Here is a 25588-nt window from a genome sequence, read left to right on the forward strand (position 1 = left end):
TTAAAAGCCATTTTACTCCAACCTTCTTACCCGAATAGCCTGAAGCTCAGTTATGTGGATCTCAGTTATTTGTAGAGATTGCCCAACAAAAATACTACTAATAATAACAATAATGGTATTTATTAAGTGCATACTATGTGTCAAGCACACACAATGCACAATAATTGGGTCAGAAACAGTTGCTGTCCTACACAGGGTTTCCAATCAAAGTAGGAGGGAGAACAGGTATTAAATCCCCATTTTACAGATGAGGTAACTGAGGCACAGGGAAGTTAAGTGACTTGTCCAAGGTCACACAGCAGGCTCGTGGCAGACCCAGATTTAGAACTCAGGTCCTCTGATGCTCAGGCCTATGCTCTTTCCACTATGCTAGATGCTCCTCCATGTAGGCAGTATAAGAATCTTGTGTACTGAAATTTCCTTGTATAAATGTTTATCTCAGCTCCTACAGTGCTTGGCACATAGTACTTAAATACCACAATTACTATAGTGAATCAATCTATCTTCCCACACCATTGCTCTCTGTAAGTGTTTGTGTAAGTAGCACTTAGATTCTGCGGGCAGGGAGCTGAAGATAAAACTACCTTTTTTACCTTTTTTGTTTTGAATGTTTTTAAATCCTAAATGGTTCTCTGTAATTCCTCTCTAGCTGCCTTCCTGTTTGATTGATGATCTGGCCCTTTCATTAACATGCCACACCTTTTCGGTAATGGGATTCCCCCATTGGTTCATGAGACCACAAGTCCTTCCTGTTAATGAATATCAGCCTTTGAGGAAAGCAAACCAGCCTTATTTAAGAGGGACTTTGCTTTAATAACAAGTGACATCAAGCACTGATGGCTTGATTCTCCCTCTGTTGTTTAGCAGTAGCAAACAGGCAAATTTAAAGAACTCTAGATCTTTTGCTAAACCTCCATTCAGTTGAATTAGAACTTGGCCAAAGTTTTCCTAGACTGATGAAGCTTACTCTGCATGTGGCTTAAAGCCAGAACCAACAGTTCTGTGCATTGTGTTCATAAGGAAGAGGAAAATATGTAAATGTTATGGGCAGAAAGCAGTAAAATGAAAGCCAGTCAGCTATGTCTGCTTTAACAGCTGTCTGGTAAAAAAAAAAAAAAAAAAAAAAAAAAAAAAACACCAGAAAAAACAAACCAATAAACAAACTAATAAGAGATAGTATTACTTTCCACCCTGGTTAATATTTCCCACATCAACTGACAGTGTGTTGCACTGTTCTTTTCATCCAGCTTTCCTAATACAAGTCTGTCACAAGTTGCACATCCTAGGAAGCAAGCGATGGCAGGACCTTTAAAATAACCCAGCCCCAAAAGTGGATTTTAAATTGGAGGAGGCATTTAATACAAACGATTCTGGGATATTGCAATGATCATTTTGTTAAACAGTTAAAATGCAGTCTATCCCAGATATAGTTTAGGAGCTAACGGAGGAAATTTAAAAGAAACAAATGGAGAATGTTAAACAAATCTACTATAAAGCATAACCTTACTGACCAAGCAAGTTACAGATTCCACTGAGAGTTTTAAGGAAGTTCAGCAATTAATTGTGTGCAAACATCATCCAACTTTCCTTCCAAAGCCTCCTGTGTTAATGAACTTTGGTAACTTCTTTAAGCATAGGAAATTGACTCTTACTTTCTATCTTTACAGCATTATCCAGCCGTTCATGTCCCAAGAAGGTTTTCTTCATTCTCAAAAAGGCTGTTTCTACAGAGTTTAACAAAGCTTACTATGAACCACACACAATCCCCGCTACACTGAAGTGCTGTAAAGGGCACCTTTCCTGCAGCATTTTTAGCCCAATATTTTTGTATCTCTTTTCTCCAGCCTTGTTCCTTTTCCCTTCATCTACCATTCATTAAGGTGCCAAACATTCCTTCCCCTTTTTGATCATCATTGACTTATAGATTCCACATTTGAGTCCCAGCTCTTTCCCCTTACACTGCTGCTGCCCATATCTTTAACCACAACCACTACCCTTTCCCTGCTGTTGACCACATCCCACCCTGCCCCCCTCAGTGTGACCTTGAGGTAGTAGCCTCATCCACCATTGGAAGCCAGGCCTGACCTTAATCCACTGTAAGGGAATCAAATGTCAATGGTCATTTAAAAGGACACCATGTCTTCCAGCCAGACTGTTTAGTTATCTCAACTACCAGAATTCTTCTTCTGGAATAGCTCTGCCATTCATTAGACAGTTCTCATCCTGCGAGGATAGTTTGTAATTTACCTCTTCAGTTAATAAACCAATGACTCATTCCTCCACTTAGTTCCGTCAAACTTTTTGAGTCAAACTCTTTTGCATGTTGAACAACATGAGTTACTGCAGAGATTTAATTCTCCATACTCCGTTTGATCTCAAGCCTTACTTTTCTCACTTTCTAGTCAATGCAATAAGGCTTTAAGAGTTCAAGGTGCTGTTGCCGTGTTATCTTGGCACTAAAAAGAGAACTTTGCTGGGTAAATGTTGATTGGTTTGATGACTTTACTTATGGATTCACACTGTGGATTTGGATCATTCCATGCTCTGAACCCCTCTATTGCTTAGATTTTAGGCTTGAAAGGGAATGATGAAAGAGGCTCCATGCCTTAGAGTTTTATCCTGATGCTCTCTAACCAAACTGGACATTTCCTATTTCAATTTGGTTCTGCCTCATCCCTGCATTTAAGAACTGGGGATAGAAGACTTTGAACCCTGAGCGATATTACAGTGACTTGTCTTTGACCAAATTCAACTTCCCCTCAGGCCATTCTGCTGCAAGACTCATTCTCCAATGAGTGTAAGGCTAACCGCTGAACTATCCTACAACACAAGGAAGACCAGAGCCTGTGTGGTCATTTATACCAAATCAGAGCACAGAACTCATTTTATAGCCCTCATCACTTGAAGCCTCTTCTCTAGAAAGTTTGGCACCTCAGAAGACTGATTTTACAAAACATTTCATTCTCCAGAGGATATTCCTTCATTCATTCAATCATATTTATTGAGCGCTTACTGTGTGTAAGTGCTAAGTGTACTAAGTGCTAACTGTACTAAGTGCTTGGGAAGTACAAATCGGTAACATATAGAGACGGTCCCTACCCAACAACAGGCTCACAGTCTAGAAGGGAGAGACAAAAAACAAAACAAAACAAGTAGACAGGTGTCAATACCATCAGAATAAATAGAATTATAGCTATATACACATCATTAATAAACTGAATAGAGTAATAAATATGTACAAATATACACAAGTGCTATGGGGAGGCTTGTCTGGCTATGACAGGGCAAATACCCCATTTCCCCCTATTGTTCTTGGGAAACCAGAACATGTCATGCTGCTTGCTTAATTTAAAAAATAATGAACAAAATGAAATATAACAATAGTTTATAAGTGCAGAAGTATGACTTTGGAAAAGGACTATTTCTCTAAACTCCTCATGAACTTTCAAGTGCATTTTTTCCCCTCTGTGGTCACTGTTGGATGAGCCTTGCTATCTGCCAGTTGTCAAGGGGCATAATACAAAGTAAGTTAGAATGGCAGCAGGCCAATTCCCTAAAACCATTCCATGGATCCGCAAGGCCTACTAGCAAAATAAAAAGGAAAATCAAATGTTCCAAATCTAAATTGTGTCTAGAAATGCCTAAAGGTAGTTTTTACTGGCAAAGACTCTGAGGATAGCATAGCAATTAAGGTGATTCTTTTTTTTTCAAGTAAATTAAACTCCTGAGGTTATGTAATTGGCAAATAATACTGCCATTAATCGGATTTATTCAAAATGCTCTTTGAGTTTCTGAATCCCAAACACCTGTAACTTTTAGGTACCCTGGATTGTGAATAAATGTTAATTAACAGACAGAATAGACAGACATGTTAGTGTCCTTAACTACCAGTCTTAAAAGTGTTATTTAATACACTTCCCAAAAATACTTGGAATCTCAATTGATTCTTACTTACAGAGAATACAAATGAAATGTGGATGAAGCACAAGGGAATCCACAAAACTGTGACCGTTCAATCAAGTCTGGTAAGCTCCTTGTGGACAGGGAACTTATCTACCAACTCTGTTATACTGCACCCTCCCAAGCTGTTTGGCCAGTGGTCAGCACACAGCCAATGCTCAGTAAATACAATTGATTGAACCATGTTTTCCTAGTGCCTCCTTTTTACCAAGTATTTTACAAAACTCTTGGAAAAGCACAATAGATTAAACAAGGAATACCTGCCCACATGGTTTTTTATTATGTATGATAATACTAATGATAGTAATGATAATATTTGTTGAGCACTGTATGCCAAGTAATTTCTAAGATAGATACAAAAAAATCAAATGGGACACAGCTTCTGTACTACATGGGGTTCACAGTGTAAGTAGTAGGGAGAACAGGTACTGAATCCCCATTTTACCAGTGGGAAAACTGAGGCACAGATAAGTTAAATGACTTGTCCAAAGTCACAAGTAAGTGTGAAGGTCAGGATTAGAACCCAGGTCCTCTGACATCTAGGCCCTGTGGTTGGATTGGGTTCCCAGATTCCTATAATTTGCACCTTTCCACTAGCTAAATTGGTAGTTTTACTTGACTGTACTGCCAATCTACAGGCTTTTCCTACCCTCTACCACTGCCTAAGGTCCTCCATTATTTGTAAGTAAGTGACCCTATCCTGAATGTTTCAGCACAGTATGGTAACTGGCACATACCCCACTGAACTATGTCCCTGTGGATTGTATTAATATGAAGAAAACCAAGTTTACTCTTCATAGGAGTCTTGGAGTGTTGGTGCTTTATTCCCAGAGATGGCTTTGTGATTTTTGTTTGTTTTCTTTACCAATGGTAATTGTTAAGCACTTGCTATGTGCCAAGCCCTGTCCTAACACAGGGCAGCACAAAGTAATCTGGGTGAATACAGTCCCTGTCCCATATGGGGCTCACGGTCTAAGTGAAAAGGAGAACAGGCACTGAATCTCCCATTGCAGTTTAGGAAACAGAAGCACAGAGAAGTTAAGTGACTTGTCTGAGGTCGTATAGGAGGCAAGTGGTGGAACTGGGATTAGAATCCAGTTTCTCTGTCTCCCAGACATGTGTTTTATCCTCTAGGCTACACTGCTTCCCACATATTTGATGTTTGCAATATTCCAATCTGGGTGAATTGAAGCATCATTATGTCCTCCTCTCTGTAACCGTCTGCCTCCCTGTTAGTGCTCTGTGTATTTGAGAGTAGGGATTATCCTTAAAGAAAGCAAGGTCTGAGGGAAAGAGAGTAAGCCTGGGAGACAGAGGACCGGCATTCAAAACCTGCCTCTAATCCCCCATTTCAGAGATTAGAAAATTGAGGCACACTGACTCGCCCAAGGTCACAGCAAGCAAGTCACAGAACCAGGATTAGAACCCAAGGTATCTGCTTCCCAGGCCTGTGCTCTTTCCACTAGGCCATTCAACTTGAGACATATAACCTCTCAATGACTCGGAATTCAATACAGAGTTCTTTGTGAAGAAAATAATCCAAATTTTACCCCCCACAAGCACAATTTAACCCTAATGAACAACAACAAAAACCCCCTCACAAATCAGGCATAGATTATACCAATGTATTCTGCTTGTTTGTCAGAATGAGACAACCGTCTAAATTCCTCAGAAAAATCAGTTTCAGCACCTCTCTGCTCTGTTTTCATTGGTATTCATAACATTCACTAACACCTGTCCAGGGATTTGAGTCCTAAAGCACTTGAAGATTGATGGCTAAATCATGCTAATGGCTTCAGTGACCAGGGGATTTCAGTCCCAATCCTGAAGATTAAGTAAAATGCCTGAAAATGATTAAGACTTTGTAGTAACCACACAATACTGCAGGGTCCATGCCTGCTTAGTATTTGCCTTCCTATCATAGCAAAAACTAGTTCATTTACCTTCATATAGGTGGTTTGCTCAAGATGCTTGAAGCCATCTACTTAAAATGCAGTATTTGTCACTCCAATTTTTCTTAAAGAATGCACTTAGTGCCTTTTTAATTCTCTTATAATTGTTGATAAAACAGATATATTTTTAGGTCATCTTGGTAATTTTTAAAGTGGCTTGGCATCTTCAAAACACCCAGTGCAGTAATAGTGAGCCCTGATGAGCTAAACAGTTAAAACCCAATCCCTACATGAAGGGGACTGAAGTATGTTGATCAGACATCTTAGTCAAGCTTGATCTTCTACCATGACCAGAGGTAAATTCAGTTCTCTTTTTCCTCCCTAACGCTGCTAATGAGAGATATAATGGAGGGGCGGGAAGACAAGCACTGGTTGTATGAAATACCCTTCACCTGTCAGCTTCTCCTGTTGGCAATTAGCTCCCAAGTGGCCCGAGGTAATGGCCAGGGAAGGGTTTGAAATGCAGTCTCCCCTATTCTATCGTTCTCTGAACCTGGAGTTGGTGAGAGTGAAAATCTGGGTTTGTGGATAGGAAGGGCAGAGATAGGAGCATGCAGAAAACTGCCCCAAAGTACAGGAGTATCAAGGATGGGGGCACTTGTCTCCGGTTCTGTCAGAAATGGAAACTTCTTCCATCAAGCATACCTGGGTGAGGATTCTCTGGTCAGAGCATTGTCAGCTCATATCCCAGGACACTTTGGGGTCTTTGTGGCTCCTGAATCGGTAGACATGGTTAGCGGTTTGCTGGAGGTTGGTAGCTACCTTCTGGAACTTCCCAGATGTTCTACCTATTGCTACCCACTGCTGACTCTCTCCCTTCTCCTCCCCCTTATGACATCATATGACATGTAAATGTCATGATATCCCAGGTCCTCTAGCTCCCAGGTGTGTGCTTTATCCATTAGTCACACCACTCCCCATATATTTGATGTTTGTCATATTCAATTCTGAGTGAATTGGAGCATCATTACTTCCCCCTCTCCATAACAGTATAGGTCGCCCTGCTAGTACATTGTGTGCTTGAGAGCAGGGATCATCTTTAAAGAAAACGTGACATAAATTGTCAGAAATCCCATGACTATTTGCCCATAACCTGTTCCAAAATTTCATAATATTTGGATCAATTGCAAACAAACAAAAAAAAACTGAAAACAGCATCAACATAAAACCCCAACCCAGTGGCTTGAAGCATCTAGGTAGGAGGGAGGTGGGTCTCAGATGGGTTATTGATCTTTAATTCAGTGCCCATCCCTGAAGGTCTACCTGGTGTGCTTACATATCACTCAGCCCAGCTAAATAGGAGTGGGTCCCAGACCAGGGCTCCTTAGTGGAGATACATAAGGGGGAGAGAAAAAATGTTTGGAGGAGAGCTGCTGACACCAGCAACTCCTTGGCATGCACTCCAAAAGCCTTTTCTTAGTATTGCCACCTTGACCAGGCAAATGCCAGGACCCCTATATTCAGCTGCTCTGTGTCCTTAAAAGGTATTAGCCGCAGGGCAACCAAACCAACACTGTTCTGCCCCTGTGACTCCAGACGAGTGAAAAAGGTGCTGAGCCAGTCCAAGATATTTCTGCTTCCAAGACTATCTTTCTCCAAGTGAACCACTCTAGAGCAGTTAGAGGAGCAGATAATGCAGGCGGGTCATTGCGGTCATAAATACCTTCAGCTGCTTTTTTGTAAGTGAAAGGTAGTTCTGAGAACAACTATTATCAGACAAGAAAGTAAACACCCCAAGCTGGAGGGCTAGTCTCATTAAGTTCATAATTACTGGAACATCATTGCAATGCCTCACACCCTGTTCAGTTAGCTATTAATGAGAAAGGAATTCAAGGCTCACGTAATTCCTGTAAAAAGGGGAAAGAAGCAGTCAAAACTGCTGTGCAACAATGAGCCTGATAATTTTGCACACAATTAATCCTCAATTTCCAATGATCCATTTTAACCAGACTTTCCAGGTAAGAGTGAAAAGTGTCAAGAGCAGTCAGGGTTCACAGCTTGTACTGTTTCAAATGGATTCAAGCTATGTGTCACAAATCTGGAAAAAAGTGCATTAACTTGTGAGTGAACATCTCATTTCTAGGATCCTACAATGTAGCTTGATGTATATAACCTTTCCAGATGTAACTGTGGGAAGGGGTCTAATCTACCTTATGGTCAGGGTGAAAGCTAAAATGTAAAGGTCTAAAATCTCCTTTTAGACCCAAAATTTTAGACAATAAACCAAATGTTTATTGTGCATTTGAACACCAAAAGGTGATTATGTTCTTTAAAAATGTTTCCATCTAGTACTAAAAGGCACTCAGTGGAATTGTCAAACTACAGGACATAAAATTGAACCAGTAAGAGCATTTAACCCTGTTTCTGCTAGACATCTCACTGATGCAATAAATAGAATATAGTGAATGTTTACTGTGTGCAGAGCACTGTACTAAGCACTTGGGAGAGTATAAAACGCAGAGTTGGTAGTTATGTTTCCTGCCCACAAGGATCTCATCAGAGCTGATATAGTCAAGAGTTTGTGAGCAATGTGAATGTAATCATGGTGATATTTCCCCCCTACTTACAGAGCTAGAAAGGATATAAGAACAAATGGCAGTGGGACATAAATGAAAAGTACATTTTCTATTTCATTTTGGGTTTCCAAAGAGAAGCTAAAATATATGAGGAGCAAGTTCTTTCAAAACTTATATCAAGAGGGTGATTAGAAAAATAACAGATACAAAATAGACATGGAATATTTGTGACAGGACAAATTGGAGTAAAAAATTTGTAAAAGGAGGTTATAAATACAGACAGGAATGTGTCTAATGAATATTTTGGACAGACGTGGAAAATATGAATTTAAGTAGAGCAGCATACGTAAAAATGAGGCAGAGGCAGCTGCCATGAGTTATAAGTAAAGCATGTTTCTTTGCCTTGTTGGTGGACATGTTCCCTGTAGAAAACATAATTAAACTAATATATCCCTAAAGGGCCAAGTACTCACACTAATGGCACACAACTTCAGATTTATTTAAGTATTATCCATTACATACAGGAATTTTATTTCTTAAATAACTAGGAGGAGTACTTCCATTTTATTTTTGTTGAGAGCAAGCCCCTCTTGCTATGACAAGACAGCAGTTCAGAAGGCCTCCGGCTCCAGTATCCAGAACAGGACTGAAGAATCTTATCCCACCCATGCCACTCTATCTCCTTTTTCTCCAGGGCAGAGTTGGATGCAGAAGTTGACAGTTCCAATACTTTTTTGATAGGAAAAATTGCAGTAATTACAGTTATTAAAGAGTGACTGAATTCTCAGAACAGTTTGTGCAAGCAAATTTGTCATGCATGTTTAAGACCTGTCATAGCAGCAGGTTCCATGTAGTCATGGAAAGATGCAATTGATGTAATTATCCCGAACAGTGGCAGGAAAAACAGCTTTTAAGAGAATCAGCTTAAATAAAGAATTCCAGCTGTGTTCATTTTAGAGTCATCAAAAAATCTCAGCTAAAGATCTCTCTCCATGCCAACTAAAGCCCTGTCCGGTCCTTGAAAGTATTGTCTTGAAGGAAATCCAAGACCTTGGCTTGAAAATAAAATCTTAATTGCTTTCTACTAATAAAATTCAAAATAGCTGTTTGCGGATGACAACGCAACCATTGTTAGCTTCCACTTTGCTTTTCTGGACTTTCGGCAGATTTTGCCTATAACAGTTTGGGAAAAAAAAGCGTAGTTCTTGGGTCTTAATATGTGGAAAAGATGGATAGAAGCCCAAGGCTTGAAGCTATTCAGAACAAATCTATTTATACACCATTTTACATATGATTCCAATACATCTCAACATTCACTTTTGGATTTTGATGCAGGAATTTCAAGCAATGTAATTTGATTTAGGTGGATCCTATTTGGAAAGTTGTTGTCCTGGTGTCCAGGAGAATTCAATCAGCTTCACAAAGTGATTCAAGTGGCACTTGAGGGCCAACGCTTGGTTTGAGACAGACATGGCTCAGGAATGTCTGGGTTAGGCTATTCCCCAGGGGTTTGACCCAAACAAGGGTATAGGCCATAGGTTAGAATTAAGCATTATTAGAGTAGCCATTTCACCATGTAGCAGGGACAGTTGCTACAGGCACATGAAATGGAGGAGATAGATGATCATGCACTGGCCTTATCAGCAACCTCTACATTAAAAATATATATATATATATATATATATACATATATATATATATATATATATATATATATATATACATTATCTTCCAACCCAAGGACAGATGTTACAGTTTGTGCTAAATACACATATGGGTTAAGCTTCAATAGTTGATTTACACTCAGAATATCAACGATTTAACACCTAATGTTAAATTATTGTTATCCTTATTATTATAACGTTTGGCTGTGGCTAAGTTTACACCATTAATTTGCCTTGTTTTAATGATCTATTAAATAGTTTTTTCACCTCCATGGTGTCTGTTACACAAGTGCCACAGATGGAAATTTACTGATCTCCATGAATCTGACGTGACAGATTATAGAAGCAAACACTTTTTTTCTTTATGGCATTGGTTAATCACATACTTTGAGCTGTGCACTGTTCTAAGCACTGGGGTAGATAATGTTAATCAGGTCAGACAGAGTCCATATCTCACACGAAGCTCAGAGTCTTAATCTCCATTTTACAGATGAGGTAACTGAAGCCCAGAGAAGTGAAGTGACTTGCCCAAAATCACAAAAACAAGTGGGAGGGCCAGGATTAATAACCCAGGTACTTTTGACTCTCAGGCATGTGCTCTCTCCACTAGGCCATGCTGCTTATTTGATTTGGGTGCATAGATTTAATAATAATGACTGTGGTATTTGTTAAGCACTGAGTACATTGTGCTGCACATTGTAAACTCTCAAATATGATTGGCTGATTTGATAAGTGATTACTTTGAGACAAATATTCTACTAAGCATTGGGGTGGATACAAGATAATCAGGTCAGACAAAGGTCCCTCTCGCACATGGAGCTCATAGTCTAAGGAAGAAGAAGAACAGAGATTGAATCCCCATTTTACAGACGAGGAAATTGAGGGAAAGAAAAGTTAAGTGATTTTCCCAGGGGCACACAGCAGTCAAGTGGAACCAGCAGGATTAGAACACACCTATCATTAGACCAGTGATTTCCTGAGTGGTTGCTACACAGAAAATTAGTTTGGTTTACCTCATGGGTCAACCTCATAAAGTTCACTGTGGGCAGGGACTGTGTCTCTTACATTGTTGTGATGTACTCTCCCAAGCACTTAATACAGTGCTCTGCACACAGTAAGCATTCAATAAATATGATTGATTCATTGGCTCTGAGTTTTCATTAAAACTCTAGAGACTCAAGGCAGCCTGAAGCACAATGTATACATTAGTTGTTGGTGATCTCATAGTGTCACAATTCCCAGCCAGCTTATCCACTTCAAAGAACTACCTCAGCAGCTGCCCTCAACTAATCCTGACTTTTGATATGCAACCCAGTGATACGATCACATTTGTGTAGGAGGAAAAGTCTGGAGACTATTATGAAGGTGAGAATTCCATGATGCAAAATATGTGCTATGGTCTACCTATCTTAGGTGTATGATAGATCATTTTTCACATCTAGTCTTTTTCATTCCTTTTCACATCTCTGGACACCAACCATAGCTAGCTATGGTTGGCTTCAGTCAGTAAATTTGAAGGACGATGCAGGCTTGGAATATGTGGTAAGCAAATCTGGTTCACTGAACTTATTATCTGCCTGTCATTGACCTTACTTCCTCTTGACACTTTAGTTCCTGTATTTTCTTGTCATCTTGTTAAAGACTGATATTCTTCCTCTGGTAGTTCATCTCATCTGAGTACAAGAAATGGAAGAGGAATTCTTGTCCAATATTTCAGTTACATAGCACACTCAGTCCCACAGCACTACGTAGATAACAGTTCTTTAATGTCTGTCTCCTCCTTTAAGCTGTTAAACTCCTTGTGGGCAGAGAATATGTCCACCAACTCTGTTATATTCTTCCAAATAAGGTCACTGACAAGAGGATAAGTTCAGTGAACCAGATTTGCTTATTACAGTTCTCTGCACACAGTTTGCACTCAGTAAATAAGATTGACTCATCTAGATGCCTGTCAAACAATAGTGTGTCGATTCAAATTCTCCATTTAAGAAATATTTTTTCCCAGTTTATTAAACTGACTACCACAAATGTGAATATATTTGAAGTCATGCAGTAATTGTAGGGAGACAAAATGTGCATGTTTGAGAACACTGAATTAATTCCACATAGTATTATAGTTTAATTCTGGCCAGTTTAACTGAACAATTATCATTCACATGGATGCTTACATTTGCCCTTACAAGTGTTTTCTAGGTAGGTACTCTCTTGGGTGGAAATGGGAGATCTCGGAGTACCCTGACCTAGAAAGGAAGAAATACACTACCACAATTACTTGAAAATTTTCCTGCCAACAACCTGCCTCAGCGTTGCTGGAAAAAGGCTTAATTTCCCTGCTAAAGCCTTCAGTTACACTTGTCTTAGGGGTGAGTACCATGGGATAAAGACGGGGTCCAAGCTCGTTGTGGGTGTAGGGATTGTGTTTGTTGTTTTTTACTCTCCCAAATGCTTAGTTCAGTACTTGGCACACAGTATGTGCAATAACAAATATAATTGAATGACTACCACTGGAATTATGCCTAGAGTATTCTTCAGCACCTCAAACACTATTCACTATCAGTGTTAACAAAGAGGGAATAGGGCTTACTGTTTCTGAAAAGAAACAAACTGCCATATAGCTAAATAGGTAAATATCATAGAGCAAGTGTAGCCACCAAAACCAGCACATGACTTGGAATTTTTAAATTTTAGAGTTTGTTGCTAACAATTACTGTTCCACAGAAAATGTCCCTTTCATTTTCCAACTTTTTCTAGAGTAGCTGTTATGAAAAGTGAGTGGACTATCAGTAAAATCACAAAAACAATGAGAATGAATAGGCAGAATGTGTCAGTCTGCAGCTTTTTTCATACTTGTTATTGTGTCAATAACAAGAAAACCAAAATGATTGTTCTTTAATTCTTATGTAAAGAATGTTCTGAAGATGGAAAAAATGGAGAGCTATTCTGATGTCTTTTCACTGTGATTATAGTCCCTAAAATATTGCATTCTTTTGCTTCATAAGTAAATTAAAAAAAATAATACTGGAGTTGTCATGACTGAAGCATTGCCCTTATTCAGGATAAACCAGGTGCAAGAATAGAGAAGCATGGTACTTTAGTGGAAAGAGTAGAGGTCTGGGAATCAAAGAACCTGGGTTCTATACTTGTCTCTGCCACTCTGCTGTATGACCTTGGACAAGTCACTTAACTTCTCTGTGTCTCAGTTTCTTCAACTGTAGAGTCCAATGCCTGTTCTCCCTCCTACTTTGACTGTGAGCACCACATGGGTCAGGGACTATGTCCGACCCCAGTGCTTTGAACAGGGCTTGATACAGAGTAAATGCTTAAAAACCCATAAAAAATAGATTCTAGGAGGCAGTAAAGACTACACACTTGATGAAAATATGATAATCTTGATTAAACCGACAAAGGTCACAACATAAAAAACAAAATTATAGGACAGTCTCTTGACTATTAAAATGAAAGACTAATGCCTTAAATGTCAACTAATCTGGGACAAACCCAGCTTGGATTTAAAACCGTGGCTGCTAAGTATTCTCATCTGTTATTAATACTCTCAAAAACGTCACTCAGTGACTAATCCCAGTATTTAACAATCCTCTAGGGGGAAAAAACTCTTCCTCGTAGTTAAATAAATTCCTTCTGGTCCAGTTTAAAGGTCTTTATATCTGTCTATTTTCAGTAGCCAACAGAAACTTTAAAGTACAGGTACGATATTGCATTTCATTATAACTTATTTTTATGTTTCTTTTCCTTTCAAGATTAATATATTCAAATTGGGTTGAATCTTAATATAATTTGGCATGCCCTCAATGGACATCAGGGGCCGTTTCCACATTATTTCTACACAAATCAGCTTTGTCCTCTAAGAAAATCTCCCACTGAGCCCAGGGTACATTTACTTGTTCTTACATTTATCAATGGTAGTCTACCCAAGCATGTCTATATCATTTAAGAATTAAGTTCTTTTATTTAGAACAATAGAATAAATTCATTAAAAAAAGATTACTGGAATAGTCCAAGTTTTCCTGAAGGCTAAATATTTGGGGAGATTCAGTAACTCATTGGTTATTCTCAAATATCAATGAAGTGAAGAAAAATTGCCTTTAATCTCTGGGGCCCCAAGAAGACAAGCTATTTTCAGCCAACGTGCCTTATAATGTTAATGTGACCTGAGTTAATGAAAAAGCAATTTATTGTTTTGAGCTTATTGTTACAGTGTCAATCCAAGGGCTCTAGGGTTCATGCACTTGTGGTTCACGGGGGTCTTTTGTTTGTTGTTTAAATTACCAAGGCCTCTGGCCAAAGGAAGCAAATATTGAGATAAAAGGATAGTTTTCGACAATTCCATGAATCCATTCAGGTTTAGATAGCCCCTGTTCCTCAGAACTCACATCCATTTTACATGTTTGTAAGAGAAACATGAGAAAAGATAAAGAATGTTTCTGTTGCTTAAGCATAGGTCATCTATCTCCTTTTATTTGCTGCAGAGCCCATTCAAATTCACTCGTGCTTTCACCGCCATTGTACAAAATCATAGAATCCGACATTGCATTTCATGGTTTTTGGAATGTTGGCAGATGTTCTTTAAGGAAAAATGAAGCCAACTTTCTACAAATGTCAGCCATATTTTATCTTCTTTGTTTGCATCATGCTGCAGAGAAGCAGAATGGCTCAGTGGTAAGAGCCTGGGCTTGGGAGTCAGAGGTCATGGGTTCTAATCCCGGCTCTGCCACTTGTGAGCTGTGTGACTTTGGGCAAGTCACTTAACGTCTCTGAGCCTCAGTTACCTCATCTGTAAAATGGGGATTAAGACTGTGAGCCCCACGTGGGACAACCTTGATTACCTTGTAGTGCCCCCCCCTCCCCCCCCAAGTGCTTAGAACAATGCTTGGTACATAGTAAGCGTTTAACAAATACCAATATTATTATTATTATTATTATCATCTCATCCATCCCTCTAAATCTCAGCTAGACCGTTCACCAGTACAGTTTTTACTACTTAAAGTGCTGCTTAGAGTTAAAAATACCTAAAAACCTTTGAACTCATATGGATACTAGTCATTTGGGAACTGAAGTCAGGTCATTGTCTAATGGACACTGAAGTTGCACCTACAGTGACAAACAAATCACTGACCATAGGCATCTAGGATTTTAATCACTAATAATTTTAACGAAGTGAAGATTTTAATTGGTGGTCCATTGGACTACGTGAAAATGTTGACTGCATAAAAATCTTTGAATCATTCCTACCAGGCATCTTGAGTTTCATGGGACAGTTATAAAAAATGTTGTAATTAAATATTACCACCTTACATGAAGATACTGAAGTCTATAGGAGATGGTTAGCGGGTAGGACTGAGGTCCAGGTCTCCTCACATTTTTGTCCTGTAAATGAAGCAAGGACTTCTGCCTCCTGACCTTGCACTTATTTAATTTACTAAAAATCAGTCAACCCAATAAGGTACCTAAACTGTGGTCCTTGATTTTTCACTTTAGGTGATGTTTTGTTTCTTGTGGATGATTTAGGAGTTTAATAGGTGAATGGCATTATTTCTTATTTGAAGGGCTCCCTTGTCATAGGTTAAATGTCCTTTCTTGACCAGTGTAAATATGTTATTTATAGAAAATATGCTTATTTATTATAAAATAAAATCAGCATTCCTATACAAAGGCCAGAAAAGAAATTTAAAAATGCAAGATATGTGAAAATTTGATTGGATCTCACCAAGGCATTACATTTTCTTGATCAGTTTGGAGATAGTCTAGCTAGCCACATCATGGCTAGCTTTTACACAGATGCATAAAGCAATTAGTGCACTACTAATCTTGCAGCTTCTGAAGTATTTGACAGCAGTCACTGCAAAACCTTTCTTCAATATGAAATGAAACAAGGTGAGTCAGTGAGTCAATGAGAAAATTTTAAATATAAAGTGGGTCAGATATGAAATTCAGCATATGTATTGGAGCACTATCATCCTGTGAATCTAGCCTGCTATTTTCATTTGTTGCATTTCATTTCTTAGTGTTGAGAGATAGCTGAAGTTTCACCTAGTCAGGTCATCATGCTCAAATGGAAGAGAGAATGAATGAAGCGTTAAAGTGATTTTTCTTGGTGTCAGGTGCTGTGATGGCCAAGTAAATTTGTCTTGAAAATCAGGTCAATTTTTCTACTTATCATTCTTCTGTCTATTCATATTCTATTTCTCTCAGCCTTTCACCCTACCTTCTGCTGCAGCAATTGGTTGTGGATTGAAATAATTCAAAATTAAGCAAGGGTGGAGTGCCTTGGTAACCAAAAACACTGGGCAATAGGAGAAAATGAATTTCTTTTAAAGACTTTTCTGAAATGTGAGTCATACCATGAAAATATTTAATGTGGTGCAAACCAGCTGCATTTTCTAAAAAATCCAGAAGTGTGTGCCTGTTTGAGGGGTGGAGAAATAAAAGGAAGTGTTGGGGATATGAGAGAGAGGGAGGGAAGAGAGACAGAAAGAAAAAGAGAAAGAAGCCTCTCAAGCTAGTACTATGCTTGAGCAAGTTTGCTACAAATTATGCAGAAATTGACCAATCTTCATAGAAATGCCATTCACAATCTGAAATGTGTACTGAAAAACCAATGTTTTTTTCATTATTTCTTCCCCCGAACATAGTGAACAATATTAAAACAAACCAAAAAAACCCTACACCTACGTTTCCAAGAAGAGAGCTTCTACATTGGCAATGTGTGCTAGGGGATGTCTCACTTAATCAATTCCAGACATCAAGAGTTTTTGGTCCTGTTCCCAAAGGTTCCCAGAGACTGAAATTCTTGGTGGATGAAGGAGAGGGTCCTGCCAAAGTGCGATCTTCCAGTCATTCTATCTGGGAAGTCTTAGCTGTGCCTGCCTCTCCCTCTCTCTTCCTGTCCTTTTACCTCCATTGGCAAAACTACTGAGGAAGTCACATAAATGCACTAGGGTGAATGCCAGCTCCTTTAAAGGGAAAGCTCATTCAGCACAGAAGCAACCACCATTTGAGAGGTTCTCTTCAATCTGGATTATTTGCCAACAGGATGTGTCACTGGGTTATTGAGTTGCCATCAGTCCTCCAGAAAATTGTAAAAATGCCCAAGGTGGAATTAGCTGCACATACTAAACTGGAGAGATTTGGGAGATATACAGAAAAGCAAAACGAAAGTAGAAAGTTAGCAGAATTTTCTGCTTTTAAAATCAGACCGGTGAAGGAGGAAGTAGGTGAACATTATTACGGACAAGAAAGTTCAGGCTTAGATGGACGATGCAAGTATGATTATGGGCTAACCTGATTAATGACAAAGATACACTTTGGGTTTCCGTGCCTTACAAAGCTGAAGTACCTGAGGAATGTCAAATACAGAAGGTCAACACTGACCTAAACAGGAAGAAATCTGAGTTATACTGGATTGGTTTCACCTAGAAGCAATTTGAAATCCTTCCTCCAAGACAGTTCATCTAAGAGAACTCATATAGACAAGAGATACTGGTTTCCTCTCTGCTTTAAAGAGAAACTGTAGTTGGTTAATATCTAGTCTCTCCATGCAGAGATTGGTGGTTATCATAATCAGCACTTACTGAATGCTTATTGTGATCAGAGCACTGTATAGAGCACTTCTTGGTATAGTACTGTACAGAATTGGTAGACAGGTTTCTTGCCTATGGTGAGCTGGTAGAGAAGTCCTTCTTAATTCAAGGCAAAAATATTGTGTTTTGAAACTTGTTTGTAAAGTCAATTAGGTGAATCATATCACAGGAAGAGGCTTCGAGAGGTCAACCAGGTTAACCTCCTGCCTCCAGGTAGGTGAATGACTAAACCATCAGTGAGAAATGATTCATTCTTCTTAAAGTTCTCCAGTAATAAAAATTTATAACCTCACTTGAAATACCTTGGAAGTCAAGTTCTTCCTTATATAAGGCCAAATTTATTCCCCTTAATAGGAATCCACCTTCTACAGAAAGATTTCAACAATTCCCAAAACTCCAAATCACATCAAACCAGCCAATGCACTTAGGTGCTTATATTCATCCTTGGCATGGATGCATATTGGGTAAATCATTCAAACATTTTATCCTAGACATATTTGTTTATACTCTGGTACGTGCACATCCTATTGCTCAATATTTTGTAAGTCTTTCTGTGTCTTCCCATCAGATTGTGCTCTCCTTGTGGGCAAGATATATGCCTATTGCACTTTCCCAAGCACTCAGCACAGTGTATTACACTCAGTATGTGCACAATATATGCCATTACTACTACATGAAGAACCGACCCAGACCCTCCTCTTAAAAACAAAATAAATAAAAACAACCCATACTTTAAAATTGCTATTAAGTAATCTCTGAACCTTCCTCTTCTCCAGGCTTAGACACTTTAATTCCAACTCAGGCTCTTCTAGATTTATGACATTTCAAGCTCTGATAAAAGGCACTACTGACAATCCTAAATTAACACCCTGCTTCTTCTTTACAACATTAGCATTGTTCACTGTCAGTAGAAATACAGAGCTTCATCAGAAGTATGCTTTATATGGTGACCAGGTTTGAAGTCCCCCCCCCCCCCCCCCCCCCCCAAGCCCCGTCTCTCTTTAAACTTCCTATTTTCTCCAAAAAAAATGTTGCATATTTATTAGCTCCCGTGAGCATCTTTTTTTGCCCCAAATCACTTCTCTAACCCCTTTGGTCACATCTTTCTCCCTACTCTGGCTTTATTTTTGTTATTTTTAAATAAAATTGCATATGTCTAAGCCTTTTCCCAATCTTACATCTCTTTTTGTTTCTGAGGCCAGTGGCTTCTTACACTTCAACTTTGGCTATAGATTTCAGGAATCAAAATATCATAATTCCCAAGTCTGCCTGTAATTTTTTTTATCTTTCCTCATAAAAATCTAAATTCAAACCCATTAATTATTTTTACTACTATACATAAGGCTCTTTTTTGTCTCAACACTTGTCCTTAATAAATGCCATCTTGTTTTAATAGAACAGTTTTTCAAGTAAAACTTTTTAAAACCATGAAAAAAGTGGGAAGCAATTTTGTTTTGACCTGAATCCCTGTTCCACACTGAAGGCAGTTCTAAAATCCAGTGGTAGTTATTGAGCAGAACATTATATTATCTAATAATAATAATAATATTGGCATTTACTAAGCGCTTACCACATGCAAATCACTGTTCTAAGCGCTGGAGAGGTTACAAGGTGATCAGGTTGTCCCACGTGGGCTCACAGTTTAATCCCCATTTTACAGATGAGGTAACCGAGGCACAGAGAAGTTAAGTGACTTGCCCAAAGTCACACAGCTGACAATTGGTGGAGCCGGGATTTGAACCCATGACCTCTGACTCCTCTTTCCACTGAGCCAAGCTGCTTCCCACTCTCCCTGAAAAAGACTCTGACAAAATAAGCTTTGGGATAACATTAGGGCAATGAGGTCATATAGCAAAGCTTATTCTAAAATTGTCCATCATAAGTTTTAGACATAGTAACACCAAAGTCCATTCTCTGCCGGACAGAGAACTGGCCATGAATGAGCTGATCCTGTGACTTGAGGTGTAACTCATGTACTTCCTACATGGCTCCAAATCTACTGGGAGTTCCAAATCTCTCAGAGCTGTGAAAGCATTATACATATCAGTGCATACAATATACATATCAGTGCATACAATATACATCTCCCAAGCCTGTGTTCTATCCACTACACCAGACTGCTCCTCTACACCATGCTGAGACTGTATTTATTTTACTTGTACATATTTATTCTATTTACTTTATTTTTTTAATATGTTTTGTTGTCTGTCTCCCCCTTCTAGACTGTGAGCCCACTGTTGGGTAGGGACCATCTCTATATGTTGCCAACTTGTACTTCCCAAGTGCTTAGTACAGTGCTCTGCACACAGTAAGCACTCAATAAATGATTGAATGAATGAATATCAGTGCATACAATATACATATCAGTGCATACACACCATAGTTCCTTGTATCTGGAGTCCCTTTTAGTCCATAGGGATTCTCCTTGAATTACTGAAAGTTTCACATAAACCCAAGTTTCCACACATTTCCCCTGATAAAACAGTTGCTCGCCAGACCAAGGAGACCTGGAATGGGACATGTAGCTACCCACAGTTCTGGAGCCAGTCTGCACAAGGATTGGGAAAGAGGTCCAAGTAGGACTTTCGAAGGGAAAGAGGGGTCTCTGATGACACTGAAGTTCAATCTCTGACTTTCAGAAGAGTGTGAGACACCTCAGGTGGCATTAGTGAGAAAGAGAAAATAAGAAGCATCAAGCAAGCACGCATTTCTCCTCTATCTTCCTCCCTGTTGAGTTTTCAGGATACTGGCTGGATTTCATCTCTCTCTAAATGCTAACCAATTCCTCAAGGTGACCTGGGAGAAGGTTCTTAGACTAAAAAAGCCAAAGGAAAAAAAAAGAGCAGAAGCTTGTTGATTTGAATGAAGTAAGCTTTTAGTGCTAGTTAAACTGTGGCTTGAAATTTAGGACAGGTGATAAAACCATAAGACTTGAGCACACACTAAAGCCAGAGATAATGAAATAGGGAAAAAAATATTTCAGGCAACATAAGATATAAACAACAACCTTATGCTATAGTTGAGATAGACAAAAATCCAAGGGTAACTCCACTAGCCAAACCATTATGGGCCTGGTGACTCATACTTGTCAGTGGCTTGGACAGTAAGAAAAAAACATTAAAAAAAATTTGATGCATTCATTTGACAAACCACTTGCACCAAATGTTCTATGTCCTTTTAATTTTGTGAAAATTTGAAATCATATAAATCATCCCTTGAGGATCTGGAAAATGCATTTGCAGACACCCCAATCAAAACCATATTTCCAAGTTTAGTCCTAAATTCTTTTCATTTAAAATACAGGGTTTTCAAAACTTCAGAAATTCTTTAGAGAAACAAATGAGATTCAGCTATTGTTAAAATAGCTACAGAGTCATCAGTTTTAGGAATAACAGCTTAAATAAAGAGTAGTTTCAACAGTGAAACTATCTGCTAACTTATTACACTGCTACTATTGGAAAGTGAAGAGTTGCAAAGCACCACAAGTTATGAAGCATTTTTGAAGGTATGAACATTTATTTTCCACAGCATTTTTTAAAGGCGGCAGACACATTCATTCATGATATCTTTTCAGATATTTCTACCATTATTTTTCCTCCAATAGGACCATGAGCATAATGACACTCACAGGTCATCCCAAATCATTTTCAACTAGTGTGAATTAAGGCAAAGTTAAACACTTCCTCTGTGTGTTCTGGTGGTATCAAACATAATGATTTTTTCTTAATTTCTAAATTATTGAAATCAGATGATCAGAAAAAATGACTTAAAATAACATTTGCCCAGGAATGTTGATCTACTTTCTTACCATTGAATGTTAAATAAACTCTTGCCGGGGGCTGGGGAGATCCATTTACACAGCTAGAATAAACAAATGCCCCAATCAACACTTGGACTGCCAGAAATGTCATGATGACTTCAGATTTTCAATATAACATCCAGGGAAAAAAGGGACCTAAAAATAAAGAACAGGAATTATTTGCACACATCAGGTGCATGAAACACAGAGAACACAATTGTAGCAGAACTCTGCAGATACAAAAGACATCTCATTTGAGAAAACAGCAGGAGGTGCTGTTACTTTTGGCTCTTGGATATGAACATTTTGATGGGTACAGTATGAGACTGGAATTTACTAGGAACCAGTTTTAAAACCCACCACAGAAACTGCTTTGAGTCCAGCCATTCTCACCTGCTGGAAACATAATCATGCTAAATGTCAATGCCAGCAAAGCAAGGACACAAGTTAATGATTCCTAAATGAAAACTCATGGATATTTTTAGATCCCTCTCCTCTTTTTTTTAATCCTTATCTAAAAATAATACTTGGGTATGGTACCAATGCTAGAGCTTCAAGGACTGAAAGCATACACTTTCCCCTTGGATATAATGCTGGAATAGGAACTGGTGGTGAAAATGTATCATTAATTCATTCAGTCATATTTATTGAGTGCTTATTGTGTGTGCAGAGCACTGTATTAAGTGCTTGGGAGAATACTATATAACAATAAACTGATATATTCCCTGTTCATTCACAGTGGACTCATGCCTCCCTAATTTTGGAAGAAAGGTCCCTGGAAAATGGGCTTATCTGCATCAAACTGTACTGGAGACAAAGTCTCTGGGCACAAACTGGCCTGTTATGCCTAAGCTCATGCAGCCTAAAACCCAGCTGTGAGATGATGGTGATGAAGTAACCACTGATGGAAGTCACATATATAACAATGACTTATAGATGAGCAACTCACATTGTATAACCCAGACCCATGATAAATCACAGGAGAGGGCTCTCTAACAGAATTCCCAAACCCTAGATCAGAACAAAACAGTTTCTGTAGCCCTGGGGGCTGTAATTAAACTACTCTTATCTCTCCCCACTGAACTGTGAAGACTGAGGAAGAAATAAAGTTCAGTTAGAGGTCTTCTTCCCTGAGCCAACAATCTGGATCACAGAATCAAATCATGTCCTTTTGGAAGTCACCAGCCAGGTTTTAATACAGTTAGACTATGGTGAAGCAGGATATCATTTTTAAAACAGGTCAGACTGATTCAGACTTTAAACACTGCTCACCTGTTTTTACTTGGAACTTTCTCCAGAATCCGCTTCAAAGAAAGTGATATAACATCATGATAAGACTGCCTGTTTTGGCTTCATAATACAATCATAATCATTGCTTGAGATTTACTCGATTAGTATTCCAGAGGAATAGCAGTGGCAGAAAAAAAGGAAGCAGTGGTGTTAATTATTTCATTGTCAATGGAGAGAAGCTATAGGTTCACTTGTGTTCTCTTAAATCAGAGTGAGAGAAATTGTCAAAAGAACACCCTGTTTCTTCCTGCTCTTTCAGTCTCCTCACCCTGCCAACCCTAAAGGAATCCATAGTGAAGAAAATTGATTTTCTGTGTGAAGATCCCCTGGTGATTACTCCTCGGTTTGATGATTTTCATTATTAAACTAAAAGTGACAAGGAACAAGAGGACAAAACTATAAACTAGATGACTTCTGTTAGATATGCTAAATCATAAATACAGGTTGTTCTTATAAAAGTGTCTTTAATTGATGTTATCAGTACCGTAACTCACGTGTGAAACACCACTGCAACCAGGCGGCCGGTGTTGGAGAAACATATCAACTTTCACAGGTTTTTTTTTTTTGCGGGTGTGCAGAAATCAGAATTTGGCTGAAACTTCAAAACTCGATTTTCCCCTTAGACCCAGGTTCTTAAATCCAAATCTTGACTCGGTCTTCTCTAGAAATCTAAGTGCATGCCCCGAACTCCAACTCTTACATTAGAGAGACTGTATCTTTTATGTCTCACCAATTCCTATCTGAAAATGTGCAAAAAAAATGTGAACTTGTTGGGTAACTAGGAGAATAGATACCCTAAGGTTCTTTGGCAGGCTGTTCTAGTTCAGAACCCTTTTTGTTACTTGACTGGCAGGTGTACTATCCTTAAAAAAAAGCATTTCACAGAACGCCCTCCAAGTGTTGCCTGAACTTTAGAGGCACAGGCAACTTGACACTTTGATTCTGAATAAAAGGAATGTGGTTGCGAAGTTGAAATCGAAATTCTGAAAAAGAAACTCAGATAAAAACAAACTTTAAATATCGCTTACCCAACTCTGAGGCAATCCAGTAAAGCAGTGTATCAGTTTCTCTCTCAGAAATCTGTCAGAGTCCTTGGAGCAGAAGACCTTTAATTCCCAAACTGACTTGTGGGTGAAATTCTCTCTCCAGGACTCCCGAGTTTCTTAGTTCAAATATTCCCCAGCTCTCCGTTCCAAAGGCATCAGCAGCCGCGCTTCTTCCTCCTTTCTCAATTAAGACCCTAAGAGTGAAATGAGTGGCTGAGCTGGGATGGGGCTAGGCTCTGGTTTCCTATTACCTTCACCCTGAACACTGGTTCCTCTCCCGTCCTGGATCGCCTAGCAGAGCCCAGCTCACACCATTAGCTGAACAAATAGGGGCAGCATCTCATAAATAATGAATAAGCCCCACCCAGCATGCGAGAGAGGAAGAAAGACAGTGACAGAGCGAGGCAGTGGAAAGAAAGAGTGGAGGGGGGAGTGAAGGAGGGAGGGAGTGAGTCAAGCGAGAGAATGGGCAACAGATCCAGGAATGCGCAACGCCGAAGATCGAGCCCTGCGGAATCACTCGCTATGTTTAAACAACAGTTTTCCACCGAGGGAGAAACTTCCAGGGTGGCCTGAGAGGTAAAGGCAGCTCTGGGAGAGTGCCCAGCCTGTCTTGGGTCAGAAATATCAAAGGGCCAAAGCAGTTTTGTGTTGCAAACCTTATAAGGCAAAGGGATAGGGGGTGTTCCAAAGAGCCCCATCCCATCCTCACCCACCCAACTCCCCAAAGCCTGTCAAGGAAAACAACAAGGCTTTCCACGAGCACACGATTATCTTTAGTGGGTATTGTTTCCTATTGTGACTTCCCTTGCATCCTGAGAGGAGTATTTTTTGAGACTTTTTTTTCCTTTGCACTGACTCAGTCTCTGCAACCTCTCCTCCAGGAGACTCTCCAAATCATTTTTGCATGGAAAAAGAAAACTCAAACCAAATACAAATCCAACAGTTATTACACAATTTTGGTGGAGGAGAGACGTTTTGGAAAAAGAAAAACAAAGCTGAACAAAAAAATGGTTTTCAACCTCACTATCCTCCCTGTGCCAAGTCAGAGGATGATACTCACAGCACCACTGTTCAGTTAAGGTAGCTACACGGGGGGCCAGGTTTTGATGTTGAAGTGGATAGGGCTCTGTGTAGCCACCAGGAACCAGATGTGCAAGTATCAGGAAGCTGGCTGAAATGTCTGACAGGCAGGCACTTGCTGCAGAAAGAAAGTGTGCTAGAAGCCCAGTAGATGTCACTCGTCAGAGGGAAGATGAGGGGTAGAGAGAAGCGATGAATCGTTCCGTAGTACATAGCCCCCACAAAAATATCCCATATCTGGTGTGTGTCAAATAGTCTTTTGTTTTCCCCTCAAAATAATTGGAAAAAAAGGAAAAAAAGAAATCAAAGGAAGGAGAATATGATGCTGAAGAATGGGACAGGTGTACAAAAATCAAGGAGTGAATCAAGAGATTTCACGGTGGCTTTTATAGAGGGGAAAGGAAGAGAGGTAGATCGAAGGTTTTTCTCAAATCCTCTGTGAGGGGATAAAATCCTGTGTGTGTTAGTCATTATTTCAAACCTAAGGGTTTCAATAATGCATTTGGGTTTTGGAGAGAGCTAGGTGAGAGGATATAGGGAATGTGAGGAGAAAGGAAGTATTAGCATTTTCTAGGAAATAACAGCATATATGGACTATGAGAGATAGGCAGGTGCTTCATAGATGGCTGATTTTATGGTTCTGAAAACTCAGGCAAAGAGATGTGATTTGTCCTCCCTAG

At 39.2% G+C, this 25588-nt stretch overlaps 1 protein-coding gene across 2 annotated transcripts in view; it reads right to left on the reverse strand.

The window, feature by feature from the left end:
• Positions 1-24968, reverse strand: part of SEMA3C (semaphorin 3C) — a 144212-nt gene extending 119244 nt beyond the window's left edge. Inside the window, exons 1-3 of one of the 2 annotated variants that reach the window (XM_038741277.1) lie at positions 24889-24968; positions 23808-24019; positions 21499-21645 (exon numbers count right to left, since the gene is read on the reverse strand). In XM_038741277.1, the coding sequence (XP_038597205.1) occupies positions 21499-21601 (103 nt within the window). In that variant the 5' untranslated portion in view covers positions 21602-21645; positions 23808-24019; positions 24889-24968. Of the gene's footprint in view, positions 1-6557; positions 6642-21498; positions 21646-23807; positions 24020-24888 lie in introns of those variants that run through there. The other variant, XM_038741278.1, reaches the window with a different exon arrangement.
• Positions 24969-25588: the final 620 nt, after the last annotated feature.

Source organism: Tachyglossus aculeatus (assembly GCF_015852505.1).
Source record: "Tachyglossus aculeatus isolate mTacAcu1 chromosome 12 unlocalized genomic scaffold, mTacAcu1.pri SUPER_6_unloc_1, whole genome shotgun sequence".
Taxonomy (NCBI): Eukaryota; Metazoa; Chordata; class Mammalia; order Monotremata; family Tachyglossidae; genus Tachyglossus; species Tachyglossus aculeatus.